This window comes from Temnothorax nylanderi, unplaced genomic scaffold, assembly GCF_030848795.1.
Source record: "Temnothorax nylanderi isolate EJ_2023f unplaced genomic scaffold, tnyl_v1.0 TNYL_tig0033_pilon, whole genome shotgun sequence".
NCBI lineage: Eukaryota > Metazoa > Arthropoda > Insecta > Hymenoptera > Formicidae > Temnothorax > Temnothorax nylanderi.
In genome coordinates, this window is record NW_027249095.1 from 1,380,379 (window position 1) to 1,398,114 (window position 17,736).

Below are 17,736 nucleotides of genomic sequence, written 5' to 3' on the forward strand. Positions count from 1 at the left end.
CGGCCCTGCTTTGACATCCGACATTATAATAAACACAATGTTACCAAACAAAGGAAAACGGTCACAAGTTAAAACTAATACTGCTCCTTCGTGAAGCGAGTTTAGACAAAGATCTATTACCGCAAGTCACTTGCAAAGGCTACAACTCGATTCCCTAAAATGGATTTTTCAGTATTATCTACTACAGATCCACACTCTTATACGGAACCAGGTATTTTAATTATTTAATTAGCTACATAAACATAATATATATAAAATTATAAGTTTATTTACTTATTATATCTTTTTGAAGAAATAGAATAAGGAATATTTGCGGAAATTATTAATACGTTTAAAAGACAAAACTACTGCACATATCCTTAGCTCTTTAGCAATTTATAATTTTCAAAATTAGATTATTCTTTCACAGTTTTAAATAACTGACAACATTCTGTGCACCTTCTTAAATAGATAAAATATATTAAATTTACAATGAGCATAAAAGTATAAAAATTGTTTGTTTTACAAATTTTAGAAATAATACTACACACAATTGTATAATAATTTTATAATTGCAATATATATTATTTTTCGTCATATACTTCCTCAATACATGTATATATCATTACATATTATTTATATTTTTTAATTTCTGTATCTTTCTAATTGTAAGAAGAGGCACGTGTAAAACATATCGATTTAGAATTGAACGTGGATTTTTATGAAAAAGTTCTTAAAGGAAAAGCGATTTTAACTATAGAAAGGAAACCTTCAGTTAACCAAATAGTAAGTAAATGTTTTCTTCCATATCGAACAATAATTTTGTCTGGTGTTAATATGTAATATTGAATGTGTAATATTAGATTTTAGATCGTCTCGGACTTGTTGTGTTAAATGTCACAGACATTGATGACAAACCTTTAGATTGTCATGATATAGATGTTGATATTGCAGCTCTTGGAAATCCTATTAACGTACAGTTACCACAAGCTGTTGATATTATTTATAACTCTGAGTAAATATAAGATATTTAAAAAAAAAAGTACAATTACTAACAATTATTAATTTAGAAAGTTGAATACGCTCACAATATGATATTTTCAGATATAAAATTCAGATTGAATATAAAACAATTTCAACCTCTCCTGCATTACATTGGCTAACACCTGCGCAAACTGCTGATAATTTACATTCCTTTCTATTATCTAACAACAAGGTAAACCGACTATATAAGCATATTTTTTTTTACATTAACATAGATTATGTAAAATCTCTGTTTTTTCAGCTCATGTATGCTAGAGCATGGTTTCCCTGCCAGGATACCCCGTCTGTCAAATTTACATACACTGCTAAGGTAAGAATTTAATCACAGGTAGTATTTGTATGCATTCCGCATTGATTCATTTACAATATTTACATGAAAAGAATGACGTGCGACTGATTATTATTAATATTATTGATGAAAATAATAAAAATTTACGAGGAGATGGAATGCATTAGTGAAGAAATGAATCAAATGTATATTTAAACTCAAATGCCTATATTTTCTTATAAACTTTTTATTTTAATTAAATTAAAATAATGTATCTATTTAATTTTTATTGACATATATTTCATGGTTTAGATTTCAGTACCAAAAACATTTACAGTTCTAATGTCCGCTCTTCTGCAAGATGTACGCGTGGATGTATGTCGTCCGGAGCGAGACGTATATGAATTCTGTCAAGATAAGTCAGTACCATCTTATGCGGTCATTATTGCTGTGGGCGCATTAGAAAAAATAGAACTTAATGCTCGGACCAGTCTATATGCCGAAAAAACATATTCTACTTCCGCTCGCCACACGTTCCATTCAGGCATTAATACGATTGAATGCATGTTGGAGGATGCCAAAAGTTTGTGTGGACCTTATTTTTGGGGTAAAACATCAACCAAACTTGTTGATATTTGTTTATTTAAAATATATACAATAAATTTTAACTTTGCGTATTATCAATCCTCCCTTTTTGCTAATTGTTATTATTTCTTGTTATATTACATTTAAAATGATATTTCTAGGTAGATACGATATATGCGTGCTTCCACCAAGTATCGCCCATTTTGAAATAGAATGTCCATGCGTGATGTTTATTTCGCCGATTCTACTGCCTGGAGATTATTCTTATATCAGTTTACTCGCTCAGCGTATCTCAGAAAGCTGGGCAGGATGTTTAGTTACGTGTTCGAATTATGAGCATTTGTGGTTAAATAAGAGTTTCAGCATTTTCATTAGCAGAAAAATTATAAGCAAACTATTGATACAGATTGAAGATATGAACTCTTTTCTCAAAAGAAAAGGACTATACAATCTGCGATATAAGGTAAGGTATTAACTTTAATTAAGTCAAAAGAATGAAGTAAAAAATAATGTTTCCAAATGAGAAAATCTTACCATGTATACACAACAAACAAACACACACACACACACACATTCCTGCATTCTCACTGCAAAATTTTCTGAAATTGTACGATAGATTCAAAAATCCACAAATTTCACCTGGCCAAAATGCTTATTACCCAATTTGAAAGGTTTGTTTCCCGTTATTGAAGCTACCGAATATGTGCCATATGAAAGCGGATGTATAGTTTTAGAGAAACTAGAGAATATGTTAGGAGGACCGTCAGTATTCGAACCATTTTTTAAATCTTATTTTAATGAATTTGCATTCAAAAGTATAAACACTCAAGAGTGGAAGGACTACTTGTATCAATACTTTCGTCTGAAAAAAAAGGTAACTTCGCTTCTATACATACAAACTGCAGTTTCACTAGTATTCATATTTTTAGCATTTAAAAACAACGACTTCAATAATGTTTTCAGACGTTAGATGATGTTGCATGGGACGTGTGGTTCTTTGATGACCCTCCGCCACCTACCATGCCGGAAAAGACCACATGGGAAACAAAGTATTGCGAGTTAGCGAAAGAATGGGTCAATTGGGATTGTCAAACCGATAATATACCTGATGCTTTAAGAAATAGAAATATCAATTTACACATGGAGAGAATATTATTCTTAAACTACCTACATGATTTTCACGAGAAATTGACCAGGAAGAAGCTGATATGTATTTTAGAGCATTACAAATTCGAGGAATATTACGAACATAATACAAAAATACGGTAAATATTTATATCTTTATTCAGATAGATTCACATTTGCTTAACGTAAAGCGCATTTATTTCACAGATTCTTTTGGCTGCTATTGTGTATTAAAGTTCGATGGGCTAAGAAAGTTGACTCAGCTTTGAACTTTGCTATTGAATATTGTTCGCCGTTTATTGCATGTCCTATATTTAAACGTGTGTACGAATGGGAAGGAATGCGTCGAAAAGCGATCGAAACATATAAGAGTAATAAAGGAAAAATGTTGTATGAAACCCAGAAAGAATTGGACGAAATTCTACATCTAAAATCATGATTATCTGGTCATCATTAACCTAATTTTCTGCTTTGATCACTAACTTATTAGTAATTGTAATATAAAATTATTTATTTATTATAAAAAAAAGTTTTTGAACTGTTTATGTTCCCATATAAATCATGATAACAATTCCCGTTGGATCGTCAAAAAACGTATTTTATAAAAACAAAAATGTATCTTTATATACAAAATATCTTGTAATTAATCGTTATAATGTAATTTTTTGTACGTAACATAAATATATCTGCATAAGTTTCTGAATTTCATGTTTTTTCCAATGGACCACGTATTACTTGAATACCTAACTGAAATATTAGCTTATGACAAAATGATCGAATCATAGATAAACGTAAATGATCTCATGACGTCAATGATCTAACTTCTTGATTAATTACGTTAGCATAGCTCAAACTTTGTCTACTTGATAAAAAATAATTATTATATAAGGTGAAAATAATTATTACTTCATATTCTGGCTTCAAGAAAAATTTATAATGCATATTGCTGATATTAATATGTCTAGTCCCTTTTTTTAATTTGTAATATCTATAATTGATGCTAGAGGATCAATTTTTATTGTCTATCACTTTCGTGACAGCTAAGACGTTATCCCTTACGGATTTTGACAATCCCATTAATGGTTGTCGTTCGATAAATTTCAATTACTAAAGAAAAGTCTGCGATACGAAATTATTCGCTTCGCAGCGAATTTGTGCGCTAGAATTAAATAAAATATAACATATAATTATTTCCAAACATAACTTTCTTTGCAAACATAAACGTAAGGGAGATCGGGGCGGAGTCGTCACTACAATTATCTCGAAATCTGTATGTTGTGTGAACTCGGCAGGCAGCATGCTACATGCCGTTCTGTGACGTAGTACAACATGATCCGTTTCAATGGATAATTAGTGATTTCATTAATACATTCAATTAATTGATTAACACTTCTATTGAAATGATAGATTTAGGGAAACAATTTTTCATAATATTCATTTTTAGTAAATGAGAATTTTTTAATGAAACGTATATTCTCTTTGTGGAATTTGCAGGCATCTGATACCTCCTTGTATGTCTTTCAATAAAAATAAATTTTATAACATGATACAATTTTGCGTCTATCAAGATACTTATAACTTTTCAATCAATTTCAGATTATGTATGTACATGAATTGCAGGATTGAGTAATGTGAGCAACGGAGAACTGTAACATATCGATTGTTTAGTAGTAATTAACTTGATTGTGATGCATTAAATACAATATTTGACATTTACTTTAAATTACGTTAAATATTACGTGTCCACTATATATGTGTGTGCATATCATGTGAAGCCTATTTTTTGGAGCACGACAATAATAATAATACACGGCTTTTGGCTGACTTATAACCTCACCCCCTCTTTCTCCTCGAAAATGACCTTAACACGGTAAGCAGTCCAAAAGATTGAAAATCTAACGAAAAAGATAATTTTGCCCGGTGCACTAAATGAACGTAAAATACTTTCTTAATCACCAATTCCTTTACTTTCCATCTATTTAGAATAAAGCAAAAGTGCATTTGAGTATTAGAAAGAGAAGAAATACGCCCATGACAATTTGATTGACTGAATTTACCTAATTCGGATATGTATATGTGCGAGAAATCACAGTCATTTTGACAAAGGTCGATGCGAAAAAAAAGGTGAAAGTGGCCCAAATCCCGGGCGTCGATGCCAGAGGGGCGCTAAAAGTCACTTTACCGATCAAACTTTTATTCAACTGCGGAAGGGAGCGCCAAATTCATGGTATGTCCCGGACGCAGGTTTCTCTTCGCACGGCCCTGCTTTGACATCCGACATTATAATAAACAAAATATGTTGCCAAACAAAGGAAAACGGGTAGAAGTTAAAAGTAATACTGTTCCTTTGTGAGGCCAGTTTAGACATAAGATCTATTACCGTAAGTCATTTGCAAAGGCTACAACTCGATTCCCTAAAATGGATTTTTCAAGAACCACTATAGATCCACACTCTTTAGCGCAACCAGGTATTTCAATTATTTAATTAGCTATATAAACGTAATATATGAAATTATAAGTTTATTTACTTATTTTCTTTTTGAAGAAATAGAATAAGGAATATTTGCGAAAATTATTAATACGTTTAAAAGACAAAACTGCTGCACATATCCTTAGCTTTTTAGTAATTTATAATTTTCAAAATTAGATTATTCTTTCACAGTTTTAATTAACTGACAACATTCTGCGCACCTTCTTGAACACATAAAATATATTAAATTTACAATGAGCATAAAAGTATAAAAATTGTTTGTTTTAGAAATTTTAGAAATAATACTACACACAATTGTATAATAATTTTATAATTGCAATATATATTATTTTTCGTCATATACTTCCTCAATACATGTATATATCATTATCCATTATTTATATATTTTAATTTCTGTATTTCTTTATTTGTAAGAATTGGCACGTGTAAAACATATCGATTTAGAATTGAACGTGGATTTTGATGAAAAAGTTCTCAAAGGAAAAGCGATTTTAACTATAGAAAGGACACCTTCAGTTAACTATATAGTAAGAAAATGTTTTCCTACATATCGAACAATAATTTTGTCTGGTGTTAATATGTAATGTTGAATGTGTAATATTAGATTTTAGATCGCCTCGGACTTGTTATATCAAGTGTCGCAGACATTGATGACAACCCTTTATATATTTATCATTATGATACAGCTCTTGGAAGTCCTATTCACGTAGTGTTACCACAAGTTGTTAATATTATTTATAACTTTGAGTAAGTATAAGATATTTTTTAAAAAAGTACAATTACTAACAATTATTAATTTAGAAAGTTGAATACGCTCACAATATGATATTTTCAGATATAAAATTCAGATAGAATATAAAACAACCTCAAAATCTTCTGCATTACATTGGCTGACACCTGCACAAACTGCTGATGGTTTACATCCCTTTCTATTATCTAACAACAAGGTAAACCGACTATATAAGAATATTTTTTTTATATTAACATAGATTATGTAAAAGTCTCTGATTTTTCAGCTAATGTATGCTAGAACATGGTTTCCCTGCCAGGATACCCCGTCAGTCAAATTTACATACACTGCTAAGGTAAGAATTTAATCACAGGTAGTATTTGTATGCATTCCACATTGATTCATTTACAATATTTACATAAAAAGAATGACGTGTGACTGATTATTATTGATATTACTGATAAAAATAATAAAAATTTACGAGAAGATAGAATGCATTAGTGAAGAAATGAATCAAATGTATTTAAACTCAAATGCCTATATTTTCTTATAACCGTCTTATTTTAATTAAATTGAAATAAAGTATCTATTTAATTTTTATTGACATGTATTTCATGGTTTAGATTTCAGTACCAAAAACATTTACAGTTCTAATGTCCGCTCTTCTGCAAGATGTATGCGTGGGTCCGGAGCGAGACGTATACGAATTCTGTCAAGATAAGTCAGTACCATCTTATGCGGTCATTATTGCTGTGGGCGCATTAGAAATAGAAAAACTTAATGCTCGGAGCAGTCTATATGCCGAAAAAACATATTTGACTTCCGCTCGCCATACGTTCCGTTCAGGCATTAATACGATTGAATGCATGTTGGAGGATGCCAAAAGTTTGTGTGGACCTTATGTTTGGGGTAAAACATCAACCAAACTTGTTGATATTTGTTTATTTAAAATATATACAATAAGTTTTAAATAAACAATCCTCCCTTTTTGCTAACTGTTATTATTTTTTGTTATATTACATATAAAATGATATTTCTAGGTAGATACGATATATGTGTGCTTCCACCAAGTATCGCCCATTTTGAAATAGAATGTCCATGCGTGATGTTTATTTCGCCGATTCTATTGCCTGGAGATTATTCTTGTATCAGTTTACTCGCTCAGCGTATCTCAGAAAGCTGGGCAGGATGTTTAGTTACGTGTTTGAATTATGAGCATTTGTGGTTAAATAAGAGTTTCAGTATTTTTATTAGCAGAAAAATTATAAGCAAACTATTGATACAGATTGAAGATATGAACTCTTTTCTCAAAAGAAAAGGACTATACAATCTGCGATATAAGGTAAGGTATTAACTTTAATTAAGTCAAAAGAATAAATAATGTTTCCAAATGAGAAAATCTTACTATGTATACACAACAAACAAACAAACAAACAAACAAACACACACACACACATTCTTGCATTCTTTCTGCAATATTTTCTGAAATTGTATGATAGATTCAAGAATCCACAAATGTCACCTGGCCAAAATGCTTATTACCCAATTTGGGAGGTTTGTTTCCCGTTATTGAAGCTACCCAATATGTGCCATATGAAAGGGGATGTATGCTTTTAGAGAAACTAGAGATTATGTTAGGAGGATCCTCAGTATTCGAACCATTTTTAAAATCTTATTTTAATGCATTTGCATTCAAAAGTATAAGCACTCAAGATTGGCAAATCTACTTGTATCAATACTTTTCTGACAAAAAGGAGGTAACTACTCTTTTATACATACAAACTACAGTTTCACTAGTATTCATATTTTTATCATTTAAAAACAACGACTTTAATGATGTTTTCAGATGTTAGATGATGTTGCATGGTGCGTGTGGTTCTGTAATAACCCTCTGCCACCTATCATGCCGGAAAAAACCGCATGGGAAACAAAGTATTGCGAGTTAGCGAGAGAATGGGTCAATTGGGATTGTCAAACCGATAATATACCTGATGCTTTAAGAAATAGAAATATCAATTTACACGTGGAGAGAATATTATTCTTAAACTACCTACATGATTTTCACGAGAAATTGACCAGGAAGAAGCTGATATGTATTTTAGAGCATTACAAATTCGAGGAATATTACGAACATAATACAAAAATACGGTAAATATTTATATCTTTATTCAGAGTGATTCACATTTGCTTAACGTAAAGCGCATTTATTTCACAGATTCTTTTGGCTGCTATTGTGTATTAAAGTTCGATGGGCTAAGAAAGTTGACTCAGCTTTGAACTTTGCTATTGAATATTGTTCGCCGTTTATTGCATGTCCTATATTTAAACGTTTGTACGAATGGGAAGGAATGCGTCGAAAAGCGATCGAAACATATAAGAGTAATAAAGGAAAAATGTTATATGAAACCCAGAAAGAATTGGACGAAATTCTACATCTAAAATCATGATTATCTGGTCATAATTAACCTAATTTTCTGTTTTAATCACTAACTTGTTAGTAATTGTAATATAAAATTATTTATTTATTATAAAAAAAAGTTTTTAAACTGTTTATGAAACAAATATGAGGGAAAAAAATTTTTATAACACGCATTTGATATAAGATAATTTCATTGGAATGTAAGGAATTGTTTATGTAGCTGCTTTGTTTAAGTAGTTGCAGAGTCAACAATTGAAGGGAGATCGGTTCGCTGTGATGCATGATAACAATTCCCGTTGGATCGTCAAAAAACGTATTTTATAAAAACAAAAATGTATCATTATATACAAAATATCTTGTAATTAACCGTTATAATGTAATTTTTTGTACGTAACAAATACATCTGCATAAGTTTCTGAATTTCATGTTTTTTCCAATGAACCACGTATTATTACTTGAATACCTAACTAAAATATTAGCTTCTGACAAAATGATCGAATCGTAGATACACGTAAATGATCTCATGACGTCAATGATCTAACTCCTTGATTAATTACGTTAGCATAGCTCAAACTTTGTCTACTTGATAAAAAATAATTATTATATAAGGTGAAAGTAATTATTACTTCATATTCTGGCTTCAAGAAAAATTTATAATGCATATTGCTGATATTAATATGTCTAGTCTCTTTTTAATTTGTAATATCTATAATTGATGCTAGAGGATCAATTTTTATTGTCTATCACTTTCGCGACAGCTAAGACGTTATCCCTTATGGATTTTGACAATCCCATCAATGGTTGTCGTTCGCTAGATTTCAATTGCTAAAGAAAAGTCTGCGATACGAAATTATTCGCTTCGCAGCGAATTTGTGCGCTAGAATTAAATAAAATATAACATGTAATTATTTCCAAACATAACTTTCTTTGCAAACATAAATGTAAGGGAGACCGGGGCGAAGTCGTCACCGAGGCGGAGTCGTCACTACAATTATCTCGAAATCTGTATGTTGTGTGAACTCGGCAGGCAGCATGCTACATGCCGTTCCGTGACGTAGTGCAATATGATCCGTTTCAATGGATAATTAGTGATTTCATTAATATATTCAATTAATTGATTAACACTCCTATTGAAATGATAGATTTAAGGAAACAATTTTTCATAATATTAATTTTTAGTAAATGAGAATTTTTTAATGAAACGTATATTCTTCTTGTGGAATTTGCAGGCATCTGATACCTCCTTGTATGTCTTTCAATAAAAATAAATTTTATAACATGATACAATTTTACGTCTATCAAGATACTTATAACTTTTCAATCAATTTCAGATTATGTATGTACATGAATTGCAGGATTGAGTAATGTGAGCAACGGAGAACTGTAACATATCGATTGTTTAGTAGTAATTAACTTAATTGTGATGGATAAAATACAATATTTGACATTTACTTTAAATTACGTTAAATATTACGTGTCCACTATATATATGTGTGGATATCATGTAAAGCCTATTTTTTTGGAGCACGATAATAATACACGGCTTTTGGCCGACTTATAACTCCACCTCACTCTTTCTCCTCGAAAACGACCTTAACACGATAGCAGTCCAAAAGATTGAAAATCCAACGAAAAAGATAATTTTGCCCGGTGCACTAAATGCACGTAAAATACTTTTTTAATCACCATTTCCTTTACTTTCTACCTATTTAGAATAAAGCAAAAGTGCATTGAGTATTAGAAAGAGAAGAAATACGACCATGACAGTTTGATTTACTGAATGTACTTAATTCGGATATGTATATGTTCGAGAAATCACAGTCATTTTGACATAGGCCGATGCGAAAAAAAAGGTGAAAGTGGCCCAAATCCCGGGCGTCGATGTCAGAGGGGCGCTAAAAGTCACTTTACCGATCAAACTTCTATTCAACTACGGAAGGGAGCGCCAAATTCATGGTATGTCCCGGGCACAGTTTTCTCTTCGCACGGCCCTGCTTTGACATCCGACATGATAATAAACAACATGTTACCAAACAAAGGAAAACGGTTACAAATTAAGACTAATACTGCTCCTTCGTGAAGCGAGTTTAGACAAAGATCTATTACCGCAAGTCACTTGCAAAGGCTACAACTCGATTCCCTAAAATGGATTTTTCAGTATTATCTACTACAGATCCACACTCTTTTGCGAAACCAGGTATTTCAATTATTTAATTAGCTACATAAACATAATATATAAAATTTTAAGTTTATTTACTTATTTTCTTTTTGAAGAAATAGAATAAGGAATATTTGCGGAAATTATTAATACGTTTAAGAGACAAAACTGCTGCACATATCCTTAGCTCTTTAGCAATTTAAAATTCTCAAAATTAGATTATTCTTTCATAGTTTTAAATAACTGACAACATTCTGTGCACCTTCTTAAATAAATAAAATATATTACATTTACAATGAGCATAAAAGTATAAAAATTGTTTGTTTTAAAAATTTTAGAAATAATACTACACAATTGTATAATAATTTTATAATTGCAATAAATATTATTTTTCGTCATATACTTCCTCAATACATGTATTTATCATTAACTATTATTCATATTTTTTAATTTCTGTATCTTTCTAATTGTAAGAAGAGGCACGTGTAAAACATATCAATTTAGAATTGAACGTGGATTTTGATGAAAAAGTTCTCAAAGGAAAAGCGATTTTAACTATAGAAAGGAAACCTTCAGTTAACCAAATAGTAAGTAAATGTTTTCCTCCATTTCGAACAATAATTTTGTCTGGTGTTAATATGTAATATTGAATGTATAATATTAGATTTTAGATCGCCACGGACTTGTTGTGTTAAATGTCACAGACATTGATGACAAACCTTTAGATTGTCATGATACAAATGTTGATAGTGCAGCTCTTGGAAAACCTATTAACATACAGTTACCACAAGCTGTTGATATTATTTATAACTCTGAGTAAATATAAGATATTTAAAAAAAAATTACAATTACTAACAATTATTAATTTAGAAAGTTGAATACGCTCACAATATGATATTTTCAGATATAAAATTCAGATTGAATATAAAACAACCTCAAAGTCTTCTGCCTTACATTGGCTGACACCTGCACAAACTGCTGATGGTTTACATCCCTTTCTATTATCTAACAACAAGGTAAACCGACTATATAAGAATATTTTTTATAAACATTGATTATGTAAAAATATCTGTTTTTTGTAATGTAATTTATGTAGTAACATGGTTTATCTGCATATACCCCGTCAGTCAAACTTAATATTACTGCTAACAAAATTTAATCGTAGATAGTATTTGTATGCATGACGCATGATTTATTTACAATATTACATGAAAAAATGACGTGCGACTGATTATTATTAATATTATTGATAAAATAATAAAAATTTACGAGGAGATGGAATATTAGTGAAGAAATGAATCAAAAGTATTTAAACTCAAATGCCTATATTTTATATAAACTCTTTATTTTAATAAATTAAAATAAAGTATCTATTTAATTTTTATTGACATATATTTCATGGTTTAGATTTCAGTACCAAAAAATTTATTGTCTAATTTCGCGACAGCTAAGACGTTATCCCTTATGGATTTTGACAATCCCATCAATGGTTGTCGTTCGCTAGATTTCAATTGCTACAGAAAAGTCTGCGATACGAAATTATTCGCTTCGCAGCGAATTTGTGCGCTAGAATTAAATAAAATATAACATGTAATTATTTCCAAACATAACTTTCTTTGCAAACATAAATGTAAGGGAGACCGGGGCGAAGTCGTCACCGAGGCGGAGAGTCGTCACTACAATTATCTCGAAATCTGTATGTTGTGTGAACTCGGCAGGCAGCATGCTACAAGCCGTTCCGTGACGTAGTGCAATATGATCCGTTTCAATGGATAATTAGTGATTTCATTAATACATTCAATTAATTGATTAACACTCCTATTGAAATGATAGATTTAGGGAAACAATTTTTCATAATATTCATTTTTAGTAAATGAGAATTTTTTAATGGAACGTATATTCTTCTTGTAGAATTTGCAGGCATCTGATACCTCCTTGTATGTCTTTCAATAAAAATAAATTATATAACATGATACAATTTTACGTCTATCAAGATACTTATAACTTTTCAATCAATTTCAGATTATGTATGTACATGAATTGCAGGATTGAGTAATGTGAGCAACGGAGAACTGTAACTTATCAATTGTTTAGTAGTAATTAATTTAATTGTGATGCATTGAATACAATATTTAACATTTACTTTAAATTACGTTAAATATTACGTGTCCACTATATATATGTGTGGATATCATGTAAAGCCTATTTTTTTGGAACACGATAATAATACACGGCTTTTGGCCGACTTATAACTCCACCTCACTCTTTCTCCTCGAAAACGACCTTAACACGATAGCAGTCCAAAAGATTGAAAATCCAACGAAAATCCAACGAATAATTTTGCCCGGTGCACTAAATGCACGTAAAATACTTTTTTAATCACCATTTCCTTTACTTTCTACCTATTTAGAATAAAGCAAAAGTGCATTTGAGTATTAGAAAGAGAAGATATACGCCCATGACAATTTGATTTACTGAATGTACTTAATTCGGACATGTATATGTTCGAGAAATCACAGTCATTTTGACATAGGCCAATGCAAAAAAAAGGTGAAAGTGGCCCAAATCCCGGGCGTCGATGTCAGAGGGGCGCTAAAAGTCACTTTACCGATCAAACTTCTGTTCAACTACGGAAGGGAGCGCCAAATTCATGATATGTCCCGGGCGCAGTTTTCTCTTCACACGGCCCAGCTTTGACATCCGACATGATAATAAATAACATGTTACCAAACAAAGGAAAACGGTTACAAATTAAAACTAATACTGCTCCTTCGTGAAGCGAGTTTAGACAAAGATCTATTACCGCAAGTCACTTGCAAAGGCTACAACTCGATTCCCTAAAATGGATTTTTCAGTATTATCTACTACAGATCCACACTCTTTTGCGAAACCAGGTATTTCAATTATTTAATTAGCTACATAAACATAATATATAAAATTTTAAGTTTATTTACTTATTTTCTTTTTGAAGAAATAGGATAAGGAATATTTGCGAAAATTATTAATACGTTTAAGAGACAAAACTGCTGCACATATCCTTAGCTCTTTAGCAATTTAAAATTCTCAAAATTAGATTATTCTTTCACAGTTTTAAATAACTAACAACATTCTGTGCACCTTCTTAAATAGATAAAATATATTAAATTTACAATGAGCATAAAAGTATAAAAATTGTTTGTTTTAGAAATTTTAGAAATAATACTACACACAATTGTATAATAATTTTATAATTGCAATATATATTATTTTTCGTCATATACTTCCTCAATACAAGTATATATCATTACATATTATTTATATTTTTTAATTTCTGTATCTTTCTAATTGTAAGAAGAGGCACGTGTAAAACATATCGATTTAGAATTGAACGTGGATTTTTATGAAAAAGTTCTCGAAGGAAAAGCGATTTTAACTATAGAAAGAAAACCTTCAGTTAAACAAATAGTAAGTAAATGTTTTCCTCCATATCGGACAATAATTTTGTCTGGTGTTAATATGTAATATTGAATGTGTAATATTAGATTTTAGATCGCCTCGGACTTGTTGTGTTAAATGTCACAGACATTGATGACAAACCTTTAGATTGTCATGTTACAGATGTTGATAGTCCAGCTCTTGGAAATCCTATTAACGTACACTTACCACAAGCTGTTGATATTATTTGTAACTCTGAGTAAATATAAGATATTTTTAAAAAAGTACAATTACTAACAATTATTAATTTAGAAAGTTGAATACCCTCATAATACGATATTTTCAGATATACAATTCAGATTGAATATGAAACAATTTCAACCTCTCCTGCATTACATTGGCTAACACCTGCGCAAACTGCTGATAATTTACATTCCTTTCTATTATCTAACAACAAGGTAAACCGACTATATAAAGATATTTTTTTTACATTAACATAGATTATGTAATAATTTCTGTTTTTTCAGCTAATGTATGCTAGAGCATGGTTTCCCTGCCAGGATACCCCGTCTGTCAAATTTACATACACTGCTAAGGTAAGAATTTAATCACAGGTAGTATTTGTATGCATTCCGCATTGATTCATTTACAATATTTACATGAAAAGAATGACGTGCGACTGATTATTATTAATATTATTGATGAAAATAATAAAAATTTACGAGGAGATGGAATGCATTAGTGAAGAAATGAATCAAATGTATTTAAACTCAAATGCCTATAATTTCTTACAAACTCTTTATTTTAATTACATTAAAATAAAGTATCTTCTTAATTTTTATTGACATATATTTCATGGTTTAGATTTCAGTACCAAAAACATGTACAGTTCTAATGTCCGCTGTTTTCCAAAATAAAAACTCCGAGGATCCGAAATTAGACGTATATGAATTCTGTCAAGATAAGTCAGTACCATCTTATGCGGTCATTATTGCTGTGGGCGCATTAGAAAAAATAGAACTTAATGCTCGGACCAGTCTATATGTCGAAAAAACATATTTTACTTCCGCTCACCACACGTTCCATTCAGGCATTAATACGATTGAATGCATGTTGGAGGATGCCAAAAGTTTGTGTGGACCTTATTTTTGGGGTAAAACATCAACCAAACTTGTTGATAATTGTTTATTTAAAATATATACAATAAATTTTAACTTTGCGTATTATCAATCCTCCCTTTTTGCTAATTGTTATTATTTCTTGTTATATTACATTTAAAATGATATTTCTAGGTAGATACGATATATGCGTGCTTCCACCAAGTATCGCCCATTTTGAAATAGAATGTCCATGCGTGATGTTTATTTCGCCGATTCTATTGTCTGGAGATTATTCTTATATCAGTTTACTCGCTCAGCGTATCTCAGAAAGCTGGGCAGGATGTTTAGTTACGTGTTCGAATTATGAGCATTTGTGGTTAAATAAGAGTTTCAGCATTTTCATTAGCAGAAAAATTATAAGCAAACTATTGATACAGATTAAAGATATAAACTCTCTTCTCAAAAGAAAAGGACTATGCATTCTGCGATATAAGGTAAGGTATTAACTTTAATTAAATCAAAAGAATGAAGTAATAAATAATGTTTCCAAATGAAAAAACCTTACCATGTATACACAACAAACAAACAAACACACACACACATTCCCCCATTCTCACTGCAATATTTTCTGAAATTGTATGATAGATTCAAAAATCCACAAATTTCACCTGGCCAAAATGCTTATTACCCAATTTGAAAGATGTGTTTCCCGCTATTGAAGCTACCGAATATGTGCCATATGAAAGGGGATGTATGCTTTTAGAGGAACTAGAGAATGTGTTAGGAGGACCCTCAGTATTCGAACCATTTTTTAAATCTTATTTTAATGAATTTGCATTCAAAAGTATAAACACTCAAGAGTGGAAGGACTACTTGTATCAATACTTTCCTGAGAAAAAGGAGGTAACATCGCTTCTATACATACAAACTACAGTTTCACTAATATTCATATTTTTAGCATTTAAAAACAACGACTTCAATAATGTTTTCAGATGTTAGATGATGTTGCATGGGGCGTGTGGTTCTTTGATGACCCTTCGCCACCTACCATGCCGAAAAAGACCGCATGGGAAACAAAGTATTGCGAGTTAGCGAAAGAATGGATCAAAGGGGATTGTCAAACCCATAATATACCTGATGCTTTAAGGAATAGAAATATCAATTTACACTTGGAGAGAATATTATTCTTAAACTACCTACATGATTTTCACGAGAAATTGACCTGGAAGAAGCTGATATGTATTTTAGAGCATTACAAATTCGAGGAATATTACGAACATAATACAAAAATACGGTAAATATTTATATCTTTATTCAGAGTGATTCACATTTGCTTAACGTAAAGCGCATTTACTTCACAGATTCTTTTGGCTGCTATTGTGCATTCAAGTTCGATGGGCTAAGAAAGTTGACTCAGCTTTGAACTTTGCTATTGAATATTGTTCGCCGTTTATTGCATGTCCTATATTTAAACGTTTGTACGAATGGGAAGGAATGCGTCGAAAAGCGATCGAAACATATAAGAGTAATAAAGGAAAAATGTTGTATGAAACCCAGAAAGAATTGGACGAAATTCTACATCTAAAATCATGATTATCTTGTTATCATTAACGTAATTTTCTGTTTTAATCACTAACTTATTAGTAATTGTAATATAAAATTATTTATTTATTATAAAAAAAAGTTTTTGAACTGTTTATGTTCCCATATAAATCATGATAACAATTCCCGTTGGATCGTCAAAAAACGTATTTTATAAAAACAAAAATGTATCTTTATATACAAAATATCTTGTAATTAATCGTTGTAATGTAATTTTTTGTACGTAACATAAATATATCTGCATAAGTTTCTGAATTTCATGTTTTTTCCAATGGACCACGTATTACTTAAATACCTAACTGAAATATTGACAAAATGATCGAATCGGCTTAGCCCCGGTCTCCCCTACACGTAAATGATCTCATGACGTCAATGATCTAACTCCTTGATTAATTACGTTAGCATAGCTCAAACTTTGTCTACTTGATAAAAAATAATTATTATATAAGGTGAAAATAATTATTACTTCATATTCTGGCTTCAAGAAAAATTTATAATGCATATTGCTGATATTAATATGTCTAGTCTCTTTTTAATTTGTAATATCTATAATTGATGCTAGAGGATCAATTTTCATTGTCTATCACTTTCGCGACAGCTAAGACGTTATCCCTTACGGATTTTGACAATCCCATTAATGGTAGTCGTTCGCTGGATTTCAATTGCTAAAGAAAAATCTGCGATATGAAATTATTCGCTTTGCAGCGAATTTGTGCGCTAGAATTAAATAAAATATAACATGTAATTATTTCCAAACATAACTTTCTTTGCAAACATAAATGTAAGGGAGACCGGGGCGAAGTCGCCACCGGGGCGGAAAG

General features: G+C 30.8%; 3 protein-coding genes and 1 long non-coding RNA gene across 4 annotated transcripts; all 4 read left to right on the plus strand.

Annotated features, from left to right (window-relative positions):
* Positions 1–112: 112 nt before the first annotated feature.
* Positions 113–3,686, plus strand: LOC139770877 (leukotriene A-4 hydrolase-like). The gene is made up of 10 exons (XM_071703132.1): positions 113–211; positions 653–765; positions 843–994; positions 1,084–1,195; positions 1,265–1,333; positions 1,604–1,898; positions 2,038–2,339; positions 2,493–2,750; positions 2,840–3,141; positions 3,209–3,686. The coding sequence occupies exons 1-10, from the start codon at positions 160–162 to the stop codon at positions 3,438–3,440; spliced, it is 1,887 nt and encodes a 628-aa protein (XP_071559233.1). The 5' UTR covers positions 113–159; the 3' UTR covers positions 3,441–3,686.
* Positions 3,687–5,368: 1,682 nt separating this feature from the next.
* LOC139770878 (leukotriene A-4 hydrolase-like) lies at positions 5,369–9,032 on the plus strand. Its single transcript, XM_071703133.1, has 10 exons — positions 5,369–5,469; positions 5,907–6,019; positions 6,097–6,239; positions 6,328–6,439; positions 6,509–6,577; positions 6,846–7,131; positions 7,263–7,564; positions 7,722–7,979; positions 8,069–8,370; positions 8,438–9,032. The coding sequence occupies exons 1-10, from the start codon at positions 5,421–5,423 to the stop codon at positions 8,667–8,669; spliced, it is 1,866 nt and encodes a 621-aa protein (XP_071559234.1). The 5' UTR covers positions 5,369–5,420; the 3' UTR covers positions 8,670–9,032.
* Positions 9,033–10,707: 1,675 nt separating this feature from the next.
* LOC139770865 (uncharacterized) lies at positions 10,708–11,794 on the plus strand. Its single transcript, XR_011717835.1, has 4 exons — positions 10,708–10,838; positions 11,274–11,386; positions 11,464–11,615; positions 11,704–11,794. It is a non-coding gene; the product is annotated as an uncharacterized lncRNA (long non-coding RNA).
* A 1,793-nt stretch (positions 11,795–13,587) lies between these two features.
* On the plus strand, positions 13,588–17,164 carry LOC139770879 (leukotriene A-4 hydrolase-like). The gene is made up of 10 exons (XM_071703134.1): positions 13,588–13,693; positions 14,131–14,243; positions 14,321–14,472; positions 14,560–14,671; positions 14,741–14,809; positions 15,078–15,366; positions 15,506–15,807; positions 15,959–16,216; positions 16,306–16,607; positions 16,675–17,164. The coding sequence occupies exons 1-10, from the start codon at positions 13,642–13,644 to the stop codon at positions 16,904–16,906; spliced, it is 1,881 nt and encodes a 626-aa protein (XP_071559235.1). The 5' UTR covers positions 13,588–13,641; the 3' UTR covers positions 16,907–17,164.
* The last annotated feature ends 572 nt before the right edge of the window (positions 17,165–17,736 follow it).

Bases quoted from the DNA above. Each gene is read 5' to 3' on its own strand.
- LOC139770877 (XM_071703132.1), top strand. From the start codon at position 160: ATGGATTTTTCAGTATTATCTACTACAGATCCACACTCTTATACGGAA. The intron at 1,196-1,264 runs GTAAACCGACTA...CTGTTTTTTCAG, and splicing joins TTCTATTATCTAACAACAAG to CTCATGTATGCTAGAGCATG. The intron at 1,334-1,603 runs GTAAGAATTTAA...TTCATGGTTTAG, and splicing joins AATTTACATACACTGCTAAG to ATTTCAGTACCAAAAACATT.
- LOC139770878 (XM_071703133.1), top strand. From the start codon at position 5,421: ATGGATTTTTCAAGAACCACTATAGATCCACACTCTTTAGCGCAACCA. The intron at 6,440-6,508 runs GTAAACCGACTA...CTGATTTTTCAG, and splicing joins TTCTATTATCTAACAACAAG to CTAATGTATGCTAGAACATG. The intron at 6,578-6,845 runs GTAAGAATTTAA...TTCATGGTTTAG, and splicing joins AATTTACATACACTGCTAAG to ATTTCAGTACCAAAAACATT.
- LOC139770879 (XM_071703134.1), top strand. From the start codon at position 13,642: ATGGATTTTTCAGTATTATCTACTACAGATCCACACTCTTTTGCGAAA. The intron at 15,367-15,505 runs GTAAAACATCAA...TGATATTTCTAG, and splicing joins GTGTGGACCTTATTTTTGGG to GTAGATACGATATATGCGTG. The intron at 15,808-15,958 runs GTAAGGTATTAA...ATTGTATGATAG, and splicing joins TATGCATTCTGCGATATAAG to ATTCAAAAATCCACAAATTT.